This window comes from Anabrus simplex, chromosome 1, assembly GCF_040414725.1.
Source record: "Anabrus simplex isolate iqAnaSimp1 chromosome 1, ASM4041472v1, whole genome shotgun sequence".
In the NCBI taxonomy this organism is placed as follows: Eukaryota; Metazoa; Arthropoda; class Insecta; order Orthoptera; family Tettigoniidae; genus Anabrus; species Anabrus simplex.
In genome coordinates, this window is record NC_090265.1 from 772,282,279 (window position 1) to 772,309,309 (window position 27,031).

General features: G+C 40.5%; 1 protein-coding gene across 1 annotated transcript in view; it reads left to right on the plus strand.

The window, feature by feature from the left end:
* Positions 1 to 4,809: 4,809 nt before the first annotated feature.
* The window catches only part of cn (Kynurenine 3-monooxygenase cn), a 163,515-nt gene continuing 141,293 nt past the window's right edge, over positions 4,810 to 27,031 (plus strand). The window contains exons 1-4 of the mRNA XM_067146690.2: positions 4,810 to 4,943; positions 17,793 to 17,862; positions 22,152 to 22,345; positions 23,298 to 23,346. Of these exons, the coding sequence (XP_067002791.2) occupies positions 4,905 to 4,943; positions 17,793 to 17,862; positions 22,152 to 22,345; positions 23,298 to 23,346 (352 nt within the window). The 5' untranslated portion in view covers positions 4,810 to 4,904. The remainder of the gene's footprint in view (positions 4,944 to 17,792; positions 17,863 to 22,151; positions 22,346 to 23,297; positions 23,347 to 27,031) is intronic.

Genomic DNA, 27,031 nt, shown 5'->3' on the forward strand with positions numbered 1-27,031 from the left:
CACTCTTAGGCCTTTCCCATCCCATCGTCACCGTAAGACCTATCTGTGTCGGTGTGACGTAAAACAAATCGGGTTAGTGAACGAATCATATCCATGAAATTTCATTATAATTTTTGTCCTAAATGGAGGACAATAATTGCTTTCATACAAATCTACAGTAAAATGAGCAGTAAATTAATAAATATCACTATTACTAGAGAAATATATATACTTAACTACGGCGACTACTTTGCTGCAGACACGACTCTCTTCCATGGCATTACGCTTCATCGTGCCGTCTTTTGATTCCTTCTTAATGTCCAGGGCTAACACCGACAAATGGAAGTGCTATGTCTGTAAATTCTCAATATATTTGTCCATGATAACTGGCGCGGGCAGTTCAACCGGGAAAATGGAGGTAAAAATATCGTAGCACAAAAATGATTTTTGGTCAAAGAAAAGTAGCATGTTGCCTCGACCAATATCAATTAATGAGTTGTGGGCACAAGTCAACAACTTGCCCCACCGAGTAACATCAAGGCAAGACCAACTACAATACCTCAGTCAGACCTTAAGCAACCTATCGAAACTGCCCATAATGGCGGCAACTGGAGTGCTAGGTTGTGTTTGTTTTGTTTAGTGGAATTCGTGTTGTTACCAAATATGCACAGAAATTTGAATATTATTAATCGAAAATTATACTTATTTATAACCTTAAAAATGCTATAGTTTCTCTCACTGCCGTAAGAAGCTGTTTATTCTTAAAACAACGTATTTATTCGAACAATTCCGGTGGTGATAATGAAAAGGTTATTGTCCTCATGTTCTTCTCAGAACCTGTTTCCTTTAAGTTTTCAGTTACCTGTGCAGTGTCTTTATAATTTAATCAGATAGGTGGTATGAACTTCGTGCCTCGATGAGAGTCCAATTATACACTGACTGAGCAAATGTCATGGGATAGCGGAGCACTGATGCGCAGGTGTGTTGTCTACACACCACACGCCCCCTGTACCAGCAGCAGTTGTATAGGAGACCTTGTGAGCAGTGGCTGTGCATGTGACAGGTGTAACATGGAACGTCGTTGTGAGCTGACACCGTTCGAACGGGGTATGGTGGTCGGTGCCCGACGGATGGGAAGTGCGATTTCGGAAGTGGTGCGGGAATTCGGCTTCGCACGATCAACCGTGTCCAGGGTGTATCGTGAATGGTTGAATGCGGGTGTCACCGTCCACAACAGGCGTTCGACCGGCCGTCCAGCCACCTTCGATGACCGTGACCGGCGAGATCTGATACGGATTGTCAATAGTGACAGAAGGGCAACTGTGCGACAAATCACGGCTCAACTCAACACAGGCCGTGCTAGACAAGTCTCCCAGTGGACAATCCGTAGGATCATGGGTTCTATGGGGTATGGGAGCCGGCGCCGCACACGAGTGCCACTGTTAACCCAACGTCATCGGGCACAACGACGCGCATTTGTCGCCAGTCACCAGGGATGGACACTGGAACAATGGCGTAACGTGATATGGTCGGACGAATCACGATTTCAACTGCACCATGCCGATGGGAGGCACCGTGTGTGGCGCAGACCACATGAAGCGATGGATCCCGCCTGCCTCGAAGGAGTGGTCCAGGGTGCTGGTGTCTCTGTTATGGTCTGGGGTGCATTTTCCTGGTATGGAATGGGCCTCCTAGTTGTTCTGGAAGATACTTTGAATGGTACACCGTATGTTGAGCTGCTCGGAGACCATCTCCACTCATTTTTGGCCTTCCAACACCCAGACGGTTCTGCGGTGTTTCATGATGATAACGCGCCGCCACATCGATCCCACGTCGCCCGGGAATCGTTCCAGGAACATGCGGACGAGGTCCAACGACTGCCATGGCCACCCAGGAGCCCCAGTATGAACCCTATCGAGCATATCTGGGATGTCCTGGAACGCAGGCTCCGTGCCATGGATCCTGCACCCACGAACAGACCAGCACTGGCGGCCGCTCTGCAAACGATTTGGTGTTAGCTGCGTCCAGAGGACTACCAGGGACTTGTCGACTCGCTTCCACGGCGTCTCACAGCAGTTCGCTGGGCCAGAGGAGGCCCCACACGCTATTAGGTGACTATCTCAGTGTAGTACGCGAAACTTTTCTTGAGCCCTGAGCTCCATAGCACTAAATGGGAACAAAAGGTTCGCGTACTATGCAGCGGCAGAGCAAATGCTTCAGTGTTCAGATTTCCAAAGATTTTAATATTAAGACAAATTGGTTAGGTGTATCCATAGGAAAAACATCTAACCAAGTGATACTAATGGTGTGTGCTATGGACGCCCGCAGGATCTTCTCCAGTGGGGGGGGGGAGGGGGGCACATCAACAATTTTCTTGAATATAAAAACCAATATAACGTAAGCAACATTAAATTGTTTACAGAAATTTCCGGTTGTAACAGATGCTAGATGACCGTCAGTAAATTCAGTTTTGAAATAATCTGGTGTGATATTAAACAATTGAACATCAACCATTTTAGAATTCTAGGGCGCTCATGGTGTGTTCCTTAAACATTTTGATAACAAATTTATTATTAGGGAAAACGTGTTGTTTCAGTTAGGGTGCCACGCAAACTTTCGAAGTTACCTAATTATGCCTATCCTAGCATTTTCCCAAATCAGCCAACGTACCTAATTACAAAATTAAATCAGTCCCAGAAAAATCTGAAAAGTCGTGACCCGGAGTTACGGCTGAATTATGATCATTTTAAATGGGTACAAGAATGATGCAACTGAATAATTTTCAGTGTTTTACAACGGAGGTACGTAAACGGAACGTAACCCCATTCCTCGTGATTTAAAATGAGGATTACCTCATTTCTTCATAAATTAGAGGAGGATTGAATGCCATCAATTTAGGTGAGTTTTAAGGTGACAAGAGCTTTATATGTTCAAGGTTATTGAACCATGTGAAATATTTTTGTAGTGTGTGTGAGTGTGTGTGTTTCTGTTTCAACCTGACGTTGATAAATTCTCCCTTCGTTATTTTCCCACTGAAATTAACAATTAGATTTACAATAGAATTACGTGATATCGTTGCTTCTGGTGCATAATTATTCATATTTTGAGTTAATGAGTTGCATTTCATGACGTTCGACTTGTGATGTTTTCTTTAAGTGACTCAGAATAAACACGTTCAGTCTTCTCCTTAACCACAGAACACCTCTCATGTCGTCCACCTATGTTCGACAAGTTTTCCTGTGGTACGGTCTGATGTAATTGTAGTTGGTCTTGATCAAGGAGAAGCAAAGACGTTCAAAGAAGTTAAGTGAGCAAAGACTTCACACAAGTGTTACATGAACACACCGAAGCGCTGTGACGTAATAGAATGCGTAGTCGTAATAAAGCAAAGCATGCTTTTTTCATTTTTCTTTTGCTAGTGGCTTTACGTCGCACCGACACAGATAGGTCTTATGGCGACGAGCAAAGTATGTATGTATATATTTCTCTAGTAATAATGGCAATTATGAATTCACTGCTAATTTTACCTTTAATTTAGGTAAAAGCTATCATTATCTTCCATTTAGTACAAAAATTATAATGAAATTTCATGGATACGATTCGTTTACATGTCCAAACAGTGGACAGTGGTACTTTGACGAATTACATTTTGTTTAAACGTAATTAATTAATAATGTCCGACTCGTTGGCTGAACGGTCAGCGATCTGGCCTTCGGTTCAGAGGGTCACGGGTTCGATTCCCGGCTGGGTCGGGGATTTTTACCTTAATTGGTTAATTCCAATGGCACGGGGGCTGGGTGTATGTGTTGTCTTCATCATCATTTCATCCTCATTACGACGCGCAGGTCACTTACGGGTGTCAAATAGAAAGACCTGCACCTGGCGAGCCAAACCCGTCCTGGGATATCCCGGCACTAAAAGCCATACGACATTTCATTTCAATTAATAATTAGAAATCACTGCAATAGACACTCAGTAGAACAAATGTCATATTGACCTTCGTGGTCGAGAAGACTGAGTCGAAACTCTGTACCACAAGTGAACAATGGTACTTACAAGAATTAGATTTTTTAAATCTAATTGATCACTCTTTACAAATTACTAGTACATACACTCATTGGAACAAAACAAATATTATATTGAGCAACTTACAAACTCAACCTATGCAGCCGAGAATCCCACTCCAATCCACACTGTGAATGGGAGATTACTACTCCGAAATCCAAGGTTCATATTCTGTCATTGACAGCAACTCTCCTTAACGTAGCTTTCTCACTGGATTTTCTACACTCACTCCTGAAAAATACCACTATAGCACTGTACCTTGGGAGCGCATCGAAATCGTATACTTAAACTATTAGAGTTTCACATATACTATCAAAACCTCCACAATTACACATGTTATCATACGATTTACCCACTCATGCATACACGGTGGTAATAAACAGGTAACCCTAATAGGAATCAGCATGATACAAATGGCCTAAATGTTTTAGTGGCAATAGTGACCATTCGCTTCCGTGTCGCTGTGACGGGTATGCGATTTGTTTGGTAAATTAGTCGACTCTTACGGTAGTTGAAGCTATCGATAAGTTCGATAATTATTAGTCGATAGTGCACATTTCTGGTGCTAGGATACATAAACTACATGCAGATACACTTGGGATTCCTGGGTTGATATTACAAATTTCAAAATTGTCTGAGGTGTTCTGAAGGCAGTGAGCTCTGGCTGCAGTCCTAAATATAGGAAAATGAACACGTTGACCTGCTGAAAAAGCTTCCCTAAATTTGTGCCAACCTTCAAATTATATAACCCGGTATGCACGTGGTAGCCTATGTAGCAAGACAGTGTCTTGTTGGAGGGGGATCTGAGATCAGTCAGTTGAAGGGCTTCAGTCGCTGCTGCGGCGAGAACACACAAGGCTATGGACGAGAAGAAGGTGGCTGTGATCGGCGGTGGGCTGGTGAGTAGAGTGGCACTCCTGTTCTATCAATCTCTACGTTCAGAGCCATACTAGACACTTCTACAATGTCTCTGTGTTTGATCGTCAACTATCCTAGCTAGCCTAGACCTCACTCCTCAAGAGCCCTTCTAGGGAAATGACGACACTCCTGCGATGTCTTTGTTCTAACAGTTATTATGTTTGATTGTCAACTATCCTAGCTAGCCTAGACCTCACTCCTCAAGGGACCTTCTAGGGAAATGACGATACTCTTGCGATGTCTTTGTTCTAACAGTTATTATGTTTGATTGTCAACTATCCTAGCTAGCCTAGACCTCACTCCTCAAGAGCCCTTCTAGGGAAATGACGACACTCCTGCGATGTCTTTGTTCTAACAGTCATTATGTTTGATTGTCAACTGTCATAGCTAGCCTAGACCTCACTCCTCAAGAGCCCTTCTAGGGAAATGAAGACACTTCTGCGATGTCTCTATTCTAACAATCACTATGTTTGATCGTCAACTGTCATAGCTCGCCTAGACCTCACCCAAGAGTCGTAGGAAAATGAGGAGGGATATAGCTTCTCGCTCCTGTTAGCAGTACAGCAGCGGTCCACCAACTTTAGAAGACCACAACCTGATAAATTATTCTTCCGTAACATGAGGGTCAGGCATCAACAAATAAATTTAGGAGTGACAATTCAAAAGGTGTTATTTCCACTTCATTTTTTTAATTATTTCGTCCACGTGTATTGCAGTAGTTTAATGTTGTCGAATACCATGAGCAACCCGGACCAGGAAGATGTAATTCCTTAAATGTAGTACCATACCCGGTCATGGGTACGTTCCATGTGCCTTTTATTATACGTTTCCTTGCGTTTTTCCACAACTTTCTTAGGGTGGGAATATCGCGTTTCGAACAAACACTCCTCAACTGGGAAATGCAGTTCGTTGAATTCAACTAACATAAATATTAATAATGCCGCTAGATGGGAGCTTCATTCATTCCATTCCTGACACGGTCGAATGACTGGAAACAGGCTGTGGTTTTTCATTTTCTATTGTTAATAATTAGGTATTGTGTAATCTTAAAGATGAACGCGATATGCCCCTGCAGATTGCCATAATTTAAAGAATATCATTTTTAATTGAAAAAGAAGCTATAATACATATTTTATATATTTAACTTTATACATTGAACTTTACATTGTGAGAACAGCCACTACTTCGTTTTGAAATCGAAAATAGCTTGCAGAAATTTAGAAATGTCATTGGAATAGTTGCATGGCTGCCGATCATTAAGCCAAAACAAAGATTTTCTCCAATGCATATTTCATTCGGAAATGTTCTGATGTCGGTTCACGTATCTTTTCCTTCTCGCGGTGAACTTCTTGTGGCTGTTCAGAGTCTGTTTCAAGATTAAACCCGACTTATCTTTCTTGTCGATTGCAGTAGGCCTAATATCCACTCTTCTTGTACTCCCGTAGTCAGCAATAATTCTTGTCTGAAATAGAAGCTGCTATCTTGGTGTGAGCGTTACGTAAGAGTTCGTTGTGCGGACAAGAGCCTAAGACGTGTGCTAGCCAAGGCGTCTGGAGCAGGTTCCGTTCAGGCATCGACCGTGGATCACATTTACAAGAGCAACATTGCCTTGTAGTTTGACTGCGTCCCTACATTCAGAACTGCTGATTCCTGCTCTTGTTTCCAGCCATCTGTTACCTAACGGACAGTCTTCTTATAAAGTCACGCCTTTACCAGTAAGTTTGAAATTCCTCTGTTCATAAGTGTCCTTACATGTCAGTAGATTTTTAGATATAACTGAGTATCCATCATCTATACCTAGTTCTTTCAAATATTTTAATTTGTCAGCAGGAAGATCTCTGGTGGAATTAATATATTCATTACGGCATGTTTCCAGGATTTGACAACAATTAAAATGCTGTGCTAAAGCTTCCCATTGAGCATTGAAGACACCAAGTACTTCTCTTGTAGACGAATAAATCATGGCATCAGGGATATCAGTTGGTCTTTAACTGCACTCTTTATTACTTTATCTAATGTGAGGATAAACGATTTAGACAATTTTGGTTTGATGGCGTTTAGAAAGCAATAGATCAATAGCGCCATATCTCAAATACTTATTTGATTACTGTTTGCATTAACGAGTGATACCAAATGAATCGAGGCTTGCAGTAGTAGTTCCAGTGTACAAGGCAAAAGTAGCAAACATAGAGCGGTCATGTGTTGGTTATAAGCTCTGGGAAAGAATTCTTTCTGATTACACCAGAGACGTTATCGAAATTACTGACTGGTTTGTTAGAAGACAATTCGTGTTGAAAAGCTTACTCCAGTGAGGCTCAATTTGCAGGATTCCAGCAATATATAGCATATTATATTCAGGAGATCAAATGGACTGAATCGCTATTCACCTATCCAAGGCGTTTGATAGGTTACATCATGGGAAACTACTGACAAAAATTAGTACAACTGGTCTACATAAAAGAGTGACTTAATGGGTGGCTATATTTCTAGAAAAAGACCGTACAGAATTAGAGTAGGTGAAGCATTATCTTATCCCACGATCATTAAGAGTAGAATTCCTGAAGGCAGTATTATTGGACCTTTATGTTTTCTTACATATATAAATGATATGAGTAAAGAAGTGGAATCAGAATCGCGGATGATGTTATACTGTATAGAGTAATAAATAAGTTACGAGATTGTGAGCAACTGCGAAAAGACCTCGACGATGTTGTGAGATGGACAGCTGGCAATGGAATGATGATAAACGGGGTTGTGAGTTTCAGAAAAAGGAAAAGACCTATCAGGTTTAATTGCTGTGTTGAGGGGTTGAAAGTTCCTTGTGGGGACCACTGTAAGTACCGAGGTGTAAACACAGTCTAAGGAAAGATATTAATTGGGGGTAATAACATAAACGAATTTGTAAAGTAAGTTCGCTTCACATAGTTATGAGGGTATTTAAGGGATGTAGTAAGGATGTGAAGGGGAGGGCGCATAAGTCTCTGGTATGACCCCAGTTAGTGTATGGTTGCAATGTATGGGATCCACACCAGGACTGTTTGATACGAGGTCTGGAAAATATCCAAAGGAAAACAGCACTATTTGTTCTGAGTGATTTCCGACAAAGGAGAAGTGTTACGAAAATGTTGCAAACTTTGAGCTGGTTAGAGCTGGGAGTAAGGAGACGAGATGCTCGACTACGTGGTATGTTTCGAGCTGTTAGTGGAGAGATGACGTGGTATGACATTGGTAGACGAATAAGCTTGAGCAGAGCTTTTAACTATTAAATGTGCAAAGGGGAATTTATTTGCTTGTTATATCTGCTTTATGATTTTACAAATGTGCATTTACTTCTACCTTGGAGACGACCTTGCTAGGAGTCGCTAGTGTATTAAAAAGCAAACAATCTTTTATTTTTTGATTTTGCTTGCTAATTAGCTGGGATAAAGTGTAAAACAAATAAAATATTATTCACCCCGGGTTTCGTGAGCAAGGACATCCCTAAGATTAAAGCTTTGCATAAACCGAAATGTAAAATATTCGAAACTCTTAACATTTTGACTGATCCAAGTAAAAAAGACATTAGGACATATATTTTAAAATATTTTTCTGCTAATAATGGAATGAAAAACCATCATATTTAAAATACGTAATAATTTGAGCACTGAAGGGTTAAAAGTAGGAAATATCATAATATGAAGATAAAGTTGGAATTCAAGAGGAAAGATCGGGGCAAATATTCATTTATAGGACGTGGAGTGACTAGTAAGCAATTGCAATAATTTATCAAGGGACATATTCGATAAATTTCCAAGTTCTTTGAAAATATTTGAGGAAAGGCTAGGTAAACAACTAATAGGGAATCTGCAACCTCGGTGACAGCCCCAAGCGCAGATGATTGATTGATTCATTCATTCATTGACTGATTAATTAATTAATTAATTGATGAACCTATTTACCACCGAAAACGTCTGTTCTGGTTTCAGAAGTGAGCTACTTGCTAGTAGCTTCAGATTTGTTTAGTGTTCAAGTAAGGTTTTCTTCTCGTCAAAAAGCAATTTGTAGGAAAAGTAAGATAGCTAAACTTTTCATTCTGATTGAGGGAGCAAATCCTAAGTCTAGTGATACTGGAGAGCTATCAAGGTGCCCCTTAGTGATGTTAATGGTAATATATTTTTGAACATTTAACGAGAGTCTAATTTCTTTAAATCTTTGCACAGCGATATTCACAAGAATTATATATCCTCTTTAGTCTTTTGCAATTATTATAACCGTGACATGTGTAAAACTGAGTACAGTTATTTTAATTCGTATCCGTATTGTTGTAAAACTGTGGTCCCTGACAGCTCGTCTAATGCGACCATCGATCGTGTACAATACCGGAGACAGAGAGAGGGGTGCACCATGAGTGCTGTCCGACTTCGATTGCACTCTACCATAATAAATTTGCCTTTCTGAAAGTCCGTGATTACGTCCTGGAGTTTAAGAGGTAGAGGAGAAAGCTGTCTGTATTGTCTTTTGGATGTTGAAATGACCAACGTGATCAAATGCTATACTAATATCAAGGAAAATTGCAGTTATTTCGCTTGTCTTTCCTCAGAATAGTATCTATGATTCATTAACAACACCTGGAAAAGTGATGAAACCTCTTTTAAGAGGGTTAAATGGTATAAAATATGATGGAGTAGCTTAGCACCTGTATACGTCCCAAGACTCTTCATAAGGCAGAACAAAAGTTTGATTTCCACTATTGGGAATGAGAATTTTAGGCAAGATGGGACATTCTCTGTACTCGATATCTATATATTTATAATAAGACTTTTATCTGTACATTGCTAATAAATTAAAAATAATGGTACTTCTGTATTGGTCACGTCCTCAGTAGCAAGGAAATACACTTTTTAAGTTTCCGTCATCTCTGTCTGTCTTTCTCTCTGTGTGTGTATGTATTTACGCGCATCAATAGAAAATAGCTGAAGTGAATTTAATGAAAATCGGTATGTAAAGTCGAGGAATGAGGCACTACAATCTAGGCTATAAATAATTATATTCACACTGAGTGAAATAGTAGTTTAGGGGCCTTAAACTCAATTCACAACAATCTATATTATTAGTGGTTCTATCGATCAATACTACATAACTAAAGTTATATAGAACTAGAAAATATACCCCTGCTTCGCAGCGGTATTTTACTATGCATACGGATTTCTACGTAAATTACTGTACACGCAGTGATTAAGATTTTATTGAATTGCATGTCTCCTAGCGGTATGCGAGAAAAACCACGGGGAGTTTCCCATACGTTGTTTCCTATTAAAGGTGCGCGTTGGGGAATTTTGATAATAATGACAGGCAAAGTTTCGTACTGCCGTTTACAATCAAATTTGGCAGTTTTTACTATAACGGCAGGCGCACATGCCTACTGCCATTCATAATCCAGTTGGTCATATTTCATTATAATGACAAGCCCTATTTCCTAATGACAGTCACAATCGAGTTGGGGAGTGTTGATTATAATGGCAGCCACACTTGCCTACATCCAGTCACAATCGAGATTGGGATTTTTATTACGATGACAGGCCTCCTTGCAAGCTTTAAAATATACGTCTAAAAATTACAAACTTTACTTACAATAGAGAAATGCAGCTCTATCTAACGTATAAGAGATAGATATACGACAAAAGTTCATAGGACCAAAGTTGTAGATCTCTACAAATTCAGCTGCGATTGTGCTGTTTTGTGATACGACTTTCCGCTTAGCCACCAATTACTCCGAAACGAAGGTATGCACCGTCATTAAAATTGCCTCCATATTTCGGTATTTTTCAGCGCCAAAAGTTACACATTTGATCATCTTGGAACGTTTCCATCGGTTACAGGCTGAAAGTTTACCATATTTCAATTTTCTAGCTTATCTGGTAATTTTTCTCCGCCATCTTGTATGGAGGGTGGGGGTTGAGACTTGAGCCCATCAAAACTATAGGTTATAGCTTTCGAAAAAAAAAAATCCTCCACTGGGTGAAATAAATGTTTATGCTAAGTCCGAAATTTCAAAACCGGAAGTGGGTTTGATTCTGGCTCAGTTCGATGGTACTGTATGTGAAGAGGTTTCGCTCGTGGGTAACTGGGAATCTGCAAAGCTAGTGTCGGAAAATCTACCTGTACATCAATTAACTCTTTTGGCACACAATGTCCGGCTGCTTAGTGTCTTCGGAAACCGTGGGACGTAAAGCAACATTATTAAAAGCAGCCTCAGACGCCCTAGATTTTCCATGACGTCCTCTCTCCGCGATGAACCTGGCCTGCTATCAGCATCGCTCCCCAAATGTCTTCCTAACCTGACCACATTCAAACCAGCCTCGCGTTCAGTAGCATTCTCAGACGCCCTAGACATGGGCTGGTGTTTTCAGGCTTTGAACGAAGATTTTCCACCGGCAGCTCGGTTTCTAGTTGCTATAGGAAGAGGCACTAACTCTCAAAAGTGTCACAAACTACCTACTGACTCTAAATAAGTTCTAGTTAACGGTACGTTATGCGAATTAATCGGCGAAAACATAGACTGCGAAGAAAAACTGCACGAAAGGAATAGTGCATATATCACTCAAAGGAAAGAGAGTCCATGTTTCGGGATTAGCACTCGCATACATTCGGAGAAATTAAGGAAGAAAGTAATACAGTTAAGAAAGTTGATATTAATTGAAGACAGGATAAAAACTGAGGACAGCCGGATGGAACAAATGTGTAAATACCATGTAGATGTACTGAAAAAATTAAATGCCCTTCACTAAATTGTGATTATATGAACTACAAATTTAAGAAAGTGGTAACAGAGGAGAAATTTAAGCGCAGGGATTTTAATGTAATCAGATAAGAAGTCGACTTATGGTGTTACTACTTAAGAGTGAAGAGGTAAGGCAGAGGCAATAAATTAAAACAGAAAACGGAAGTAGAAGCGAAATACAGGAAAACTTATAGCAAATGCCAGAAAACGCGTTGCGGTGTGAAATAATGGGCCACACTCCGCGGTACTGTTTGCGATATTAACAGCCACACTTATTACGATTCGAAGACGACTGTAACCCCAACGGTATTCCACAAATACCCCGCAGGGTGGCAGGTTGACGTCTCTCTCGCTTTCTGTCCAAGGAACAACCTCAAGTTCACAGGAATGATGACGAAAATGACATTACGTTACTTCTCTGCTGGCAAGCAGCCAGAGACGTTGTCATGGTAACCGGTAGGTTCGTTGTCGGTCCGCGAGGGTGTCCGTCACTCAACGAAGAGCATGAAATCCGCAGAAAATAGTCATTTGAAAAGAAAGCGAAATTATGTAGATAACAAAAATGATTCAAAATGAAGGGATGTTGCACATATAGCCTACATATTTTACAGAAAATCAATTGTGTATAAGAAAATTTCATATAAACCCCCCACTCTGTTCCGTGATTTTAAAATCATATGCATATCAAAACCTGCTCCTGGATAAGTAAATTCTAAAGTTAAGAGTTTGGTCGAGATCTATTCAGCTCCTTCGCCGTGATGGTGGAACAGGCAGACAAACAGACACGAAAGCTAAAAAGCACTGATAAATATCTGAAGAAAAAAAACTGGCAAATAAACCATATGACAGACAGCGGACCCGCTAAAACTTTATGTATATGGATTAAAATTCCGATAATTTATGTCTTACGCGTTTTTGCCGTGCCGGCTATGATAACGGAGACATTCAAGAATTTCAAGAATGCTGAGCCACGAGAAAATGAGTGAACAGAATTCAGTGAAAATTGACATGTAAAGTATAGTCTATAAATAACTTTATTCGCGCTGTATGAAGGAACGCGCCTAAAAGTTAATTTTTAAATACCTACATTATTATGCAATTTAATACAATCTTATACACAACGTGTACATGACTTCATCTAGAATTCTGTATACAATGCATAATTTTGATCGAAGCATGGGTACTGTATAAATTGCTGGCAAAATTCTTACAACTCTGCAATATTTTATTGCTCTGATAAGAACTCTATCAGGGCCCGGCAATGTATCGATTTTCATTGCAGGCGTCTCCGAAAATCGTAAAGGAGTAGTTAGTGGGACGTAAAGCAAATAACATTATTATTATTATTTTCATTGCATTAATAGCATGGAGTATGTGGTCAGATGTTGTAGGAGCATAACTATAATCCTCTGTTACTGCTCTTCTCTAAAACACGTGTCAGCGTTACTACGTTACAAGAAGGCTTATTTCCGTCAATGAACTACTGAGAGTTTTTCATCGCTGGTCGTAGTTTTTTTTTTTTTTTTTTTGCTACTTGCTTTACGTCGCACCGACACAGATAGGTCTTTTGGCGACGATGGGACAGGGAAGGGCTAGGAGTGGGAAGGAAGCGACCGTGGCCTTAATTAAGGTACAGCCCCAGCATTTGCCTGGTGTGAAAATGGGAAACCACGGAAAACCACTTTCAGGGCTGCCGACAGTGGGGTTCGAACCTACTATCTCCCGAATACTGGATACTAGCCGCACTTAAGCGACTGCAGCTAGGTCGTAGTATTCATACTGGATGTATTCATGAGCGTATTTTGCCCTTCTTTCCTGTCGAATCTTTTTTGACGACCGAATGGTATTTGATGACTTTTTTCATTATTATTTTGTCCTAACGTGTTGGCAAAGAAATAATTATCAGTCACTCGATTAATGACTTACTGTAACGTGCTGTAGTCTCCTCGAGCGATGTAATGCTAATGTTAACTGGCATATAGTGGTTTGTGAAGCAAAACAAGTTACTTTTCACACCGCCCGCTCTGTTTACTCTGATATTAATTAAGTCGTAGGAGATCATTTTGGTCAGTGAAATGTCTAATTTGCCTCTTCTTGCCAAGTATCAAGAGAGGAATTTGCTTCATGTTGCTATGTCGGATAGAACATAGCTGAAATTATATTAGTCTGACACCCCCATTGCAGAAATTTAATAAGAAATATTCTTATTCGGGGGCCAGATGTTGGCAATCAAGGACTGAAAACTTCCATTTTTTTTTTCTGAAAAGAAGTGCTTTTTGCATGCTATGACATAATTTCCTTCTTCTCGTAAGCACTCAAAAGAGTACGGAAAATGTCACTTTACTGTATTGTAGTTACTTTCCGCACTGTTTATCTCTGACTGGTTGAACTCCGCTGCGCAGTAATAGAGATCATTATCAAGGAACACCAAACTTAACCGTGTTGAATTGTTTCTCCGCCAGATCCCAGCACCGTCGTTTCGTACTCATCTACACACAAAATGGTGCCTCTCTTCCCAGCTAAAGTAATTTTCCGCCATCACAATACGAATACTGATTGATGTAGAGGTGAACTCTGTAATGTCCCACGTGGCATATGTGTCACTGGATATACTAGAATAGGAATTCATGACTTTCTTCTCAGAAATATGGGCACTCACCATATTAATAAGAAGGCAATTGCTGTGTTTTTACGTAAGAAACACCGACATAGGCTACAGATATCAAATTAAATCCAGAAAGAGTGAATGTCATACATCATGAATAATAGTACTTCAATCGTCTGCCTTAAATATTCTCAACTGTCTATTTATCTACGTAGGTTTATGAGTAAAGTGCACAGAAATAGTTTCAGTTATTAATTTAGGACAAAAAATATTTCGTATTAGGTGTCAATGACATCAAGACTTTGGCGGAAATTAAGAGTGAAGTTAAAACACTTTCTACCAGTTGTTGTGTACGCTTCTATCTTAGTGGGTAGATAGAGAGAAAGTCGTAACCTAGGTACCCATCGACTCCCATTTAATCTTTTACGCTATATATTATCCATTACCACAAATATATCACTTAAAAATGAAAATACCGAAACAACTGAAAGTGTTTACCTCGAATATTTGAGTGTAAGTTGAAGTTCTAGGAAGCTCTGTAGTTAGATTACAAATCAAACTTTTATTACGCAGTGTAATTATTCTGGACATTACAGGGATAATTACTTTCCAACAGATAAATATCGCACATATCATAATGTTCGTATTACCTTCATTATTCAAGGACCATGCTTAAGATTCTGGTAGCTTAGTGGACTGTTCACTGCTTCAAATAACATTCATTGTTGTGTTTTAATACAACACAATTACATGTAGGCTACACACCTCTTATATGTTTCATTGCAAGATACGAACAATAAAATAAGAAAACGTCAATGCATGGATCAAACATGGAGGATTTTCAATGGGATGAATCAAAATTAAATTTAAAATGAGTAAGCTACTCGTTACTCCTGTCGAAATTCTGCCCTCGCCTGCACTCGTAACGTTGTACTTCCTCTTGAAACAACAATCACCACGACTGTCGCGTAATTAACTATGACTTACTGCATTTTGCTCGTAAACCAACGACATTGTACCATTCTGACCTCCAAACACTCATACAATTTTTAACAAAGCAAAAGCAAAGTCCTCTCCGTACAGGCCATGAAGGCCCTTGGAGGGGTGGAAGGTAAAGGCTTCCACTATCCTTAACCTCGGCACTTGGCGGGGTAGAGTGGTTAGCTCTACGCCCGGCCGCCTTTGCCCCCAGGAATTAACCTGGTGTAGGCTGAGTGAACCTCAGGGCCATGTGCCTACAATTTTTAACATTGATCATAAACTGAGTTTCATAAAGTTGGATGGGGAAAATGGTCATGCACTGCTAATCCCTTACCCGCATAATGGTCCAACAAATGTTTATGGCGCATATTATATCTAAGTGTTTCGATAAGCTCTGGCGATATACTCTAACTCCTATAACCTATAGATAATCTTCCTATGGTTTGCGCATCACCCAGAGATAAGCTTGCCATCGTTTTCCTGTGAACACAGTTTTAAAACTAACATCGTGCATGTGTTATACATCGTCCGACCTCGAAGTGCAATGTGCTTGAGGAATACTCTCGTTATTGAGACTCGTGCATAGAACTAAAGCTCCTACACGGTGAAGGACGTGGTTAACTATTTATTTATCGTATCAGAAGCACTGAAAAAAAAAATGAAATGGCGTATGGCTTTTAGTGCCGGGATGTGTCCGAGACCTTCGGCTCGCCAGGTACAGGTCTGTTGATTTTATTCCCGTAGGCGACTTGCGCGTCGTGATGGGGATGAAATGATAATGAAGACGACACATACACCCAATCCCCGTGCTAGGGGAATTAACCAATTGTGGTTAAAATTCCCAACCCTGTCAGGAATCGAACCCGGGATCACTGTGACCAAAGGCAAGAACGCTAACCATTTAGCCATGGAGCCGGACATCAGAAGCACTGATATACATATGAAAATACAAACTGTAAAACCAAAAGACAAATATATAAAAGTAACAAACAGAAAAAGGAGGAGGTTCCAATATGATAGATTTGGACTCCTGTCGAGCACGGTGCTTGGAAAAAGTAGATCTGCATTGGCAGAAGAACAAACTTATATGGCTGCTGACCATTAGTTAGCCAATTTCAGGGACTAAGGTGCTGCTTGCATGAGATCTTCCATAGTATATGAAGTTGGATACAGTTTGCATTGGAGAAAATGAGACGTTGACTGTGAAAACCACAGTCACATAACAGCGAGTCTACGTGAAAATTCCACTTAAAAAGATTAGGTTTGCACCTTGTAACAGCTGAGCGCAATCTGTTGAGAAATTTTCCACGTTAGCCAACCTTCTGTATGAGGGAGTTCTTCGCTTGGAGTCAGCCATTCTTGTGAGCGTTTGAACCTCCCTCGCCATTTACGAATTCGGGCTTAGTGCGCAGTTACTACGAGAGCCCCCATTGTTCTGAGAAATTTTTTCTTGAAGTGAAACGTAGACAAGCTGGCTGGTGATCATACAGAGGGTGAGATTCAGATGCATCAATTTTTTTCTACTCGCTCTTTTTCTGGAGATGCAATCCCAGCAATGCACTTCAATTTTTCCAAAGGCGTAGGCCGTAGGCAGCAAGTGATGATTCGACAAGTCTCGTTAAAAGCGACGTCCACCTGTTTGGTATGACAGCGTCTATAGCACACCGAGCACGCATATTCGGCAGCAGAATAACACAACGCGAGTGCTTGTCTGTGCACCCCGTGTGGTACTTGGCATAAATAGGGCTCCGTCTATTAAATTGAGGAAAATGGTTTAACATTTATGTCTGAATTTTTTATAAAGATTATAATAAATAAGAAGGGGCAAAGGTTCACACATTGAAGGTAAGCGAATAATAAATAATGACCTCAGGTATTTCAGGTTGATGTTATCTAGTCTGTCCACGCGTTAATTTCGACGTTCTGTTGTTCTTCAGCATATGATACAGTAAAGCGGACTGCATTTGAATTAATATTGTCTGGTGAACATCAAACTCTTTACGTCCCGCCGTATCGCCCATTTAAAAATACGTCTATCTCTGCCGGGTTTGAACCGGAGACCGACATTCTACCAATGATCCACGGAGAGAGGTAATGTGATCGGAAGCAAAGGTGTTCAGCAAAACTTCAGGTGATAAAATCTGAGAATAACATCGTTATGAGGTGCCTTACGTGTATAATAAGGAAATAAATTATGCATATAATTGAACTGAAGTTCCTATTAGTCAAGCTGGTCATGTAATTATGAACACTACTTTTACAGTTTTCGTCAGTACTGACAATCTATGTTAGACAGGACATTTCGACTCTGGATTCGCCAAATGTCCTTAGGTTGCATATTTCCCGATACTGCGACGTCGAACAAACCGTAAATATAGTCATGATGAGGGACTGTCCACTGTACGCTAATGTAATGAAAGGATATGCTCACTGTATTGTATGACAGAGTGTCAAGTGTCAGTAACCTGGTGTTGTGTTTCCCAGGTTGGACCGCTGTGCGCCTGCTTCCTGGCCAGACGAGGACACGAGGTGCATCTATACGAGTTCAGGGGAGGTGAGTGTTTCTGTACATCTAATTTCACCATTTCCTGAATCATTCGCGGGTTTAGAACTGAACCAAGCAACTCACCTATAATCAGAAATATACACTATATTTTGAGAAAAAAACCTCATTTCCTCACTTTCCACACAGTCTGTGGGCAGAAGTTCTGTTTCCTTCCCAATGTACCTTTGTAATTTAACAGTACGCAGGGAGCTAGTTCTGTAAATATCCCAAAGCAGAGTCGGGTTCATGCTCACCTTAATACATATCCGAATATTCTTGGTGAACTCGTGACAGTATGGCAACTGCAAGTCGTGCTTAATACACCCATTCCTCAGCATCTTCGATATTGAGAGACAGATTCACCAATAACAGCGACACCTATTGAAGTGTGCATGAATGCCCTAGTGCTATTTGATATTTACAGAAATCCCTGCCACAGATAGTGTGCTTGGTGAAGGACCGAGTAATATTATCAGAATATTAGGAAAAGTGTATGCCTTAGCTGGCAGGACCTAGTGTTTACAGTGCACTATATCTTCTGGTATGGGCTAGAGCAATTTTGTTACTTTCATTGATCTGACTCTGTCCTATCCTTGATGGTGTAAAAATGTTGCTCGTAGGGTTGGTTGGTGCATGCATTTCAGTGGGCTTGGCAGATTGATATGTAATAGCAACTCTGGCTCGGTGAGGAAAGCAACGGGAAACTACCTCATTCCTCATTTCCCTAGTACGCCTCTTCAGTGATGCCTAGGCCATGTATTACAGCTGATGGCAGAGCTGTTGAGGATCCAACCAGCCTTAGGGCTGAAGACTGAACATACATACATAGGAAAAGTGTACGGTTCCATAAACGATACTCCACACAAATCAACGGGACCGACACATTCTTAAGGTTGTGCTTATAAAAGCCAACATGACTGAGAGTTCTGTATAACTTACTGTGCTCTATACACAATACATTCCTAAAGCTGTGTTTATACAGGCGGACATGTCCGAAAGTTCTCTATAAATTACTGCGGTCCGTACACAACAACACATTCCTAAGTCCGTGTTTATACTAACCAACATGACTGAGAGTTCTCTATACTGTGCTCTATACACAACAATGCATTCCTAAAGATGTGTTTATACAAGCCAACATGTCTGAGAGTTCTCCATAACTTACTGTGCTCTGTACACAACAACACATTCCTAAAGCTGCGTTTAAAAAAGTCAGCATGCCTGAAAGTTCTCTATACATTACTGTGCTCTATACACTATAATTCAAGTCAAGAGCTAAGGAAAATTATCCTTCCGCATGTGAGCATGTCCCTGTTCCCACTTCCCGTCTCGTCCCGTTCTCCATCTCGGCCACAACCAGCTTATCATTAACGCCGTGCGTCCATCTGACAAGCACAGTACTTCATTCTGAAATAGTGAAGCATCAAACGAAATCACTTCCTTTCACACAGCTGTACTTTGATTACGTACCATACCTATTTATTCCGTTATTGACCATGTAAAACCTACAGATTACTGACGAATACCGAGGCAGGAGAAGCAAGGTTTATTTTTATTTCATAATGCAATTTGTGCGAGGCACATGGAGACTTACACCATAAGTATACGATTCCGCTCTCGTGCAACGACTGTCAGTGGCAGTTTCTCACAGTTAAAAGAGCTGAAAACCTGCCCGTGAGTGGGATTGCAAAATACAATACTTCCAGGAATGTTATAAATATTGTAGTCTCGTCATTCGTAAGGTAGAAACGAACTCATGATCCTCTCATGACAACATTTCTGCAGGTAGAGGGCGGTTACGAATATAAAGTAAGTACACATTATTATTATTATTATTATTATCGAATACGCCAAGGATCCTATTCCCATACCGTGTTAAGGCCCTTCCTGTTTTATTTACGGCGAGTGTTGAGCTGACACATCGATCTTTCGCTGAACTTGGATTTTCCGTGGAGTTAGATTCCAAGCGAGCGGCGTAAACAATGTACACAGAAACGCCGATCAGCTGCGTGGACTTTTTCACGTCTTCCTCAGTCCACAGTGGATTCTAATCTCGTAGGCTACTGTAAACGTTTAAAACAATTTGGTTTAGATTTTCTACTTTATTTTTCTCCACTTTTGTTAGCTTTGAAGTATTTCACAGGGGACTCAAGCGTCACAGCATCACACACGTCTTACTCACAGCTGGCAGCCATTATGAATACTGAACACGCTGTTGCAGCCAGTATTGCCAACAGTTTTCTTGGATCCATCTTCAACGTCGCACATATTATGCGAACTTATCAGCAGTGGAATGAACTCGAACAAACTTACTAAGTACACAGTGCAATAAGATATCAATATCATATTAAATAATTATTATTTTGCTACATACACCACAGAAAGCAATCACTATTCATAGCCATCTACGTATAAAATATAAGAGTTGGTAACGAACCCGAATAACATACAACATGTGATATATTTCCCATATTTATACAGGGCAAAAATTTTAATTGATCAAGTCAGTTCACCAGAATATCTCTCCGCCTCTGTAGCGTAACGGTTAGTGTGATTAGCTGCCGTCCTCGGGGGCCTGGGTTCGATTCCCGGTACTGCCAGAAATTTAAGAATGGCAGGAGGGCTGGTATGTGATTGAAATGGTACATGCAGCTCACCTCCAATGGGGGTGTGCCTGAAAAGAGCTGTACCACCTCGAGATGAGGACACGAGTTTACTTTACCAGAATATCTAACCAAACTGAAGAAAGCTCCTGACTTCAGGAACAAGTAACAAACCTACGGAACTATTTGGCGCTGCGGAAGCCTTTTCACCGACCAGAAGTCTGACTAACATCAAAGGGACCGCTAAGGTCTTGAGTTGACTCTCAGTATACAATGCATTAGTAAGGAGCCAAATTGTCTGAGAGATCTCCATAACTTACTGTGCTCTGCACACAGCAACACATTTCTAAGACTGTGTTTATACAAGCCAACATGTCTGAGAGTTCTCCATAATTCACTGTGCTCAGTACACAACAATGCATTCCTAAGGCTGTGTTTATACAAGCCAACATGTCTGATAATTCTCAATAATTTACTGTGCTCTATAAACAACACACTCATAAGGCTGCGTTTATACAAGCCAACATGAATGAGAGTTCTCTATAACTTACTGTGCTCTATAAACAAGAACACATTCGTAATGCTGTGTTTATACAAGCCAACATGTCCTAGAGTTCTCTATAACTTTCTGTGCTTTATAAACAACAACACATTCGTTAGGCTGTGTGTATCCAAGCTAACATGACTTCCCGGCCAAAGTTCTGATGGTGAAATATTTTTCGACCAACGGAACTCGAGCTGGCTAACCACGGTGTTGGCCTTAACGATCCTGGCAACCAGGTGGGCTATCATAAATTTAATACCACACATTTTGTTGAATTTTTTTTTACACGCGCATAATTACTATATTGCACCACGCCCACATTTCACGCATGCTCTCTTTGTTTCTTTGTTTTACATATGCTAACACACACACACACACACACACACACACACACGTTTACACATACCAATACATTACAGTAGCATAATCACTCCGCGTATTTACAGTACATACTGCTTGTGTAGGTACAGTAGGAGGATTCGAGATGAGTCCCCTGAGGTGTATGAGGGAACTGGTGTTCTTCCCAAGGCTTGAAGGGTGGCACGAAAGTCAAAGACAGGTAGTGAGTTAGGCAGTATGAGTGATAGCTGGGAACGTACCTTAACTGAGGCCAGGCCACTTCCTTCTGACGCCAGCAAAACTTAGGGTGACACTAACTGGTTGCAAACAAAAACAAAAGTGGTGAACAGCAAGCTACGCTCGGTTGACTATGCCTACATACATGTCTGATATCGGGTGTCACTATACTGGCCGTCCTACAAGCACAGGATAGGACTAGGAAGATATTTGCTTCGGAAACCCACTAGACATGAGTTCCAAAGCCTTCGTCTACCGACCCGTACCGCGATTGTTGTAAGTACTCTGAGAGTAAAATGCAAGGAAAATGTTCAAGTAAGATGTGTTTCTTCCCTTTTCCTAGCCTTTTGGCAGTTGTCCGAGTTGGTCGTAAATGGTGATCATGCACAATTTTTTCGGCGGGATATCCTTCCTAGATGGATCACGAGTTTCTGAAATGTATTTTAACACGCATCCACTGAACCAGTGGAGTTAAGCAAACGCGGTGAGTCTGGGATTTGAACCCGGGTCCATCTGAAACAAAGGAAGCCAAGGAGTTGCACTGAAGTAAACCAAAGGAATATTTCTTGTTTCAGACATTCGACAAGCCGAGCATGTGCGGGGCCGTTCCATCAACCTGGCTCTGTCAGCCCGTGGTCGCGCGGCGCTCAGACAGATCGGTCTGGAGGACAAGATCGTGGAGCACCATGCTATACCCATGGGTGGCAGGATGATCCACCGGCTAGACGGGTCGCAGTACCGCATTCCCTACGATCCCAAGAACGGACAGGTGAGTTAACAGTTGTTTTCTTGCTCAGTGATTGTTGGTATATAGGCCCTATGTATACCCCAGCACATAATGCCCAGTGATTGTAAACGAATTCAATCGGTAAATTTGTTCGCATAAAAATACAAGAAGTGCATTTCATTTGCATCCCTATATTACATTTCATATCATATTTAGTTCTGCGTGGTCATTTGAGTGACTTTCAATTTATAAAGTCTTGTCTGCACTAATTTGGCATTATTATTATTATTATTATTATTATTATTATTATTATTATTATTATTATTATTATTTTATTTAATATAATTCTGAACAGAAATAAGGAACGCCTACAGAAAATATCCTCCAGCTAACCCCTTCAGTAAAAGTCTGCACCACTAAATTTAAATGGAGGACATGGGAAGGATACATAACTTCTAATTACGAATTCCTTTCGGAAAACCAAATGATCATAAATAAGTGAAGCTCAAATTGATAATGATTAACTTATTCGCATCATTTCGCAAAGATATGTGAACTGTGGAGGTTCTCCAAAACAGATGCTAGGAAATGAGAACTGCTCTGGGTACTTATCGAAAATCAGTCTTAACGGTCTTTGCTCCATCGCAGGGGGCCACAGCAAGGTAATTCTCCTCCGACCATAACAGCCTGCATCATAATATCAACCATTTCTACTCTAATGCCCCTCTTTGATAATCTGTTCCTCAGTTATGGCCCGATTACAGCCTGCATGGTTGCCAGGTAACATAGCATCACACATTCTGTATCGCTGACTTCATGACGCAAATTTTCAGATGACCCCCAGTCATAAGGCAAAACTATTTTAAAGAAAGTATCAGTGTAGTTGACCTCTCCAACACAATAGCTCTGTGATCACTACTCCTCGTAGCTCTTGGAGATAGATTGGACAGTTCTGTGGTGTTCTATTGTTTAACAGTTTTCTCTTTTCTTTCAGTGTATCTACTCGGTGAGCCGGAGGTATCTGAACGAGGTTCTGCTCACAGGTGAGTTGTCTGTGTCACGGCCCTTTTGGGCGTGACAAATGAAACTCTATTTAAAAAGCAATACCCTTCAAAGTCCGCAGGTTACAAAGAAGTACTGTTGTTGTGCCTCATTGGCCCTCTCTCGCGGCGTTCAGTGCGATGAAGTCGCAACGATGTTGTGGGATTCTTTATTACTGTCCAGAAAGCTTTCCCTGCCGCTTGACCTAGCTTTTACTGGTTATTACCGATATCTTCCAACGACTTCTTGGATTCAACAATTATTTCTTTCAGCTACGTCTGCATCTGTCATTGTTTACAGTCATTTCTGATACGCCTTCATTTTACCTGTACAACCTGTCATCAACTTCATCATTCTCCCATGTTTTAGTAAAATTTTTCCTAGGGATTTCGTTACATTTTCCACTACGTCATCCATATATGCCATCAAATCTCTTTTTATCCTGAACCTGCTTGCTGGCTATTGTTTAGAACCCTTTCACTAACCTCTGTCTAATTTCCTCGTCCTGGAGATTTTCTACCCTTATTCGTCTGCAGACAAATTTCACTTCCACTATCCTAGGCCTAGATAAATTTAGTTCACTACAGATTAGATAGTGGTCTGTATCATCGAAAAATCTTCGCAATACCCGCTCATTCCTAACACATTTCTTGAATTCAAAGTCTGTTGAGATATAGTTTCTTATGGAACTCACCAGATCCATTCTTCAAGCATACAGCTATTCACCTCCCATGTGTAGCGGTGAATAACTGCATGCTTGAAGAATGTATTCGTAATTGCTAATCCCATACTACAGTAACACAGAAATCCAATAAACGCTTCCCATTCCCATTAGCTTCCATATCTTCCCTACATTTACCCATTACCTTTTCGGATCTTTCAGTTCTATCTCCAACTCTCGCATTGAAAGAACCCATTAGCACTACCCTATCCTTGCTGTTGACTCTGAGCACGATATCCCGCAATGTTTCATAAAACTTGTCAAGTTAATTCTCATTTGCACCATTACATGGTGAATACACTGAGACATTTGCCGGCCTAATTCCTCCAACTGCTGAATCTACCCACACCATTCGCTTATTTACATATCTAACAAAAACTATGTTGCGTGTAATAGTATTCCTGAGCAACAGTCCTACACCACACACTGCCTTTTTAGTACCCGACAATTTCCTATATTTTCCTCGCCATTTCCCCTTACCCGAATATAATTAATTCCTAACAAATCAGATGAATCCTCTTTTTTGACTTAGCCAGTTCTTCTTTCTTCCTTCCTTAAGCCCCATTAACGTTGAAAGCTCCCCATCAAATTCTAATTCGTTCGCCAAGTTGTTTCTAAGGAGTCCCCTGCCTGCCATATGGCAGTGGGATTCCGTTTATTACAAAGATCCGAACGCATGCTTAAAATATTCTGAGTGCGGGATGCTACCCTACTTACAAATAGTCATAGTGAGAATCTCTTCTCTTATGGGTTAGGGACCACGGTGGATTGTATAGTCCTAGCGGCCTGAACATAAGGAGGTCCATGACTCAGAATATGTCCGTGATGCCCACTCCCATTCCATAGCACCTGACTTTCAGGACCACTCACTACGCCACTCACCCTTTGCCAATGGTTCACGAGCTAGGACGTGACTACAGTAACCTACATCACGAACCACTTTGTAGAGAAATATCATTCCATAACCGGTTAATAAATAAATAAATTATTCAGACACTTATTGTTGTAACCTGTACAGTATAAGCTTTACAATGGCAAAGAAATTAAGGTCCTGTATTTAATATTTCTCGGATTCCGCCCGCAAGAGATCACATTTTTCATGTTGCAAAGTTGCAGAGTTTGGAAGTAAGGGAATAATACACATGATCTGTTGTGGTAAAAGAATGTAATATTGTATCAAAAAGCAGTTGAAAATCATTACAAATGGAAATGGTATTACGTTTGTTTTCCTACAGTTTGGTAACATTTTAACGTATTATGTATTCGTCACTTTTTACATGTTTCTAACCGTGAAATCATTAATCTTTTGCTGGAGGAATCAACACCACGTGTCGCACTATTCGGAGCGTAAATTTATTGGAGTTCCATCCTGGAGCAAAATGCATATAATGGACCAGGAATGAAACACACTTTCCAAATTAATCTCTGCTACTTCCAACGATTGTCCTTGAGTCTCGTTTACAGTCGTCGCGAAGGCTAGACGTAGTGGAAATTGCAGTCGTTTGAATTCAAGCGGCATGTGAGAGCGGATGATTGGTATCCGTGGGATGAGTGTTCCTCTTCCTTTCGATGACCTTACAAAGTAACTATTAGCCCCGTTCCGTTGCAAAGTCTAGGTGGATCCAGTTTCAGAGTAAAATTATGGGTGATCCAATATTAGCGATAAGAAATGAACAGGCATTCCTGGTGGATCTATGGGTTCAGGAATTCTACAGGATAATCTACTGATTGTTTATCTAAAATTGTATCTATGGATTTATATCTCGTAGACTGCCCAGGTAATTTTTCCAGAGTGAAAGAATTAATTTTATCCACATTGTCATTTGTTGACGTCGGAAACTAATCACTCAATACTCTTTCGAGACAACAAATTGCTATGTTGTATCATAGAGCAAAATCTGCCACCTGAAAGCAATCATTTGATATTCGTGTATAGAAGTGACTTTCAGAAACGTGGAGGAATGCAAACCTCTGATACATGCGTTTGAAGTGAGATTAATTTTTCAGCGAATAAATCGGTAGATTTAATCATAAATATTCCTTGCTACTGTAACTTCATGTTGTATCATATAGAAACATCCGTCACCTGCAAGAAATCATTTTATACATTTTAATGGAATTGAGGATAATTTTCTAGAGAAGAAATTGCTGGATTGTATCGTAGATATTTCTTGGTATTTTAAGTTCCATGCTATTCGTGTGTCTAGTCTATAGCTTTGATATAAAAAATGGTGTCAAAGCACAAAACCTTCTACCCGTATATTACATATTGTGACCGATCTTGTTCCATTGAACCATTGACGACATAACGACCTCTACGACCCGCCCGAGTTCCTCGTGAGCCTCGGTCGTGATCGGTGGAGGCGGGTAGATTTCAGGGGCGTTGTTCCGTGCTTGATGATTTCTACAAAATAATGTTGGGTGAATATTGTGAAATTAGAAACAGTGAATTAAAACTTTCAGATGAACACAATTATTTAATTAAGACGCATCAAGATGATTACAACATCACAAGTCTCCGGAGAAGTTTAGCTAGCCATGGATTGTATTTTCTACGCTCACAAGCTGTATATATAGAGCTAACCTTTCCTGTGGTCATATTCTAAAATAACCTTCTAAATCCTTCAGGGGTGAAAAAAGAGCGTTCTGGTGTGGCAATGGTTACTGGTAAGACAGCAAACAGTTACAGTACTCGATGTGTTGTTAGGAAAATGTCACTCTCGCAAACTGTCAAGTGCAGAAACAAAGTCCATTGGTTCAGAATGATTGATTTTAGAAGAGAAACTTCTTTTCCTCAGTTTGAGTTCTCTGGAAAATACTATTTTACTCACGTTGATACCATTTGGCCACTGAGTAATAAATGCATCTACAGCAATATTTATTACATCATACTATGCCTTCACAATTGATTGAGGGAGTATTATTTCCATGTTATTCAGGATATATTTGTGTTGCAGAAATCGATG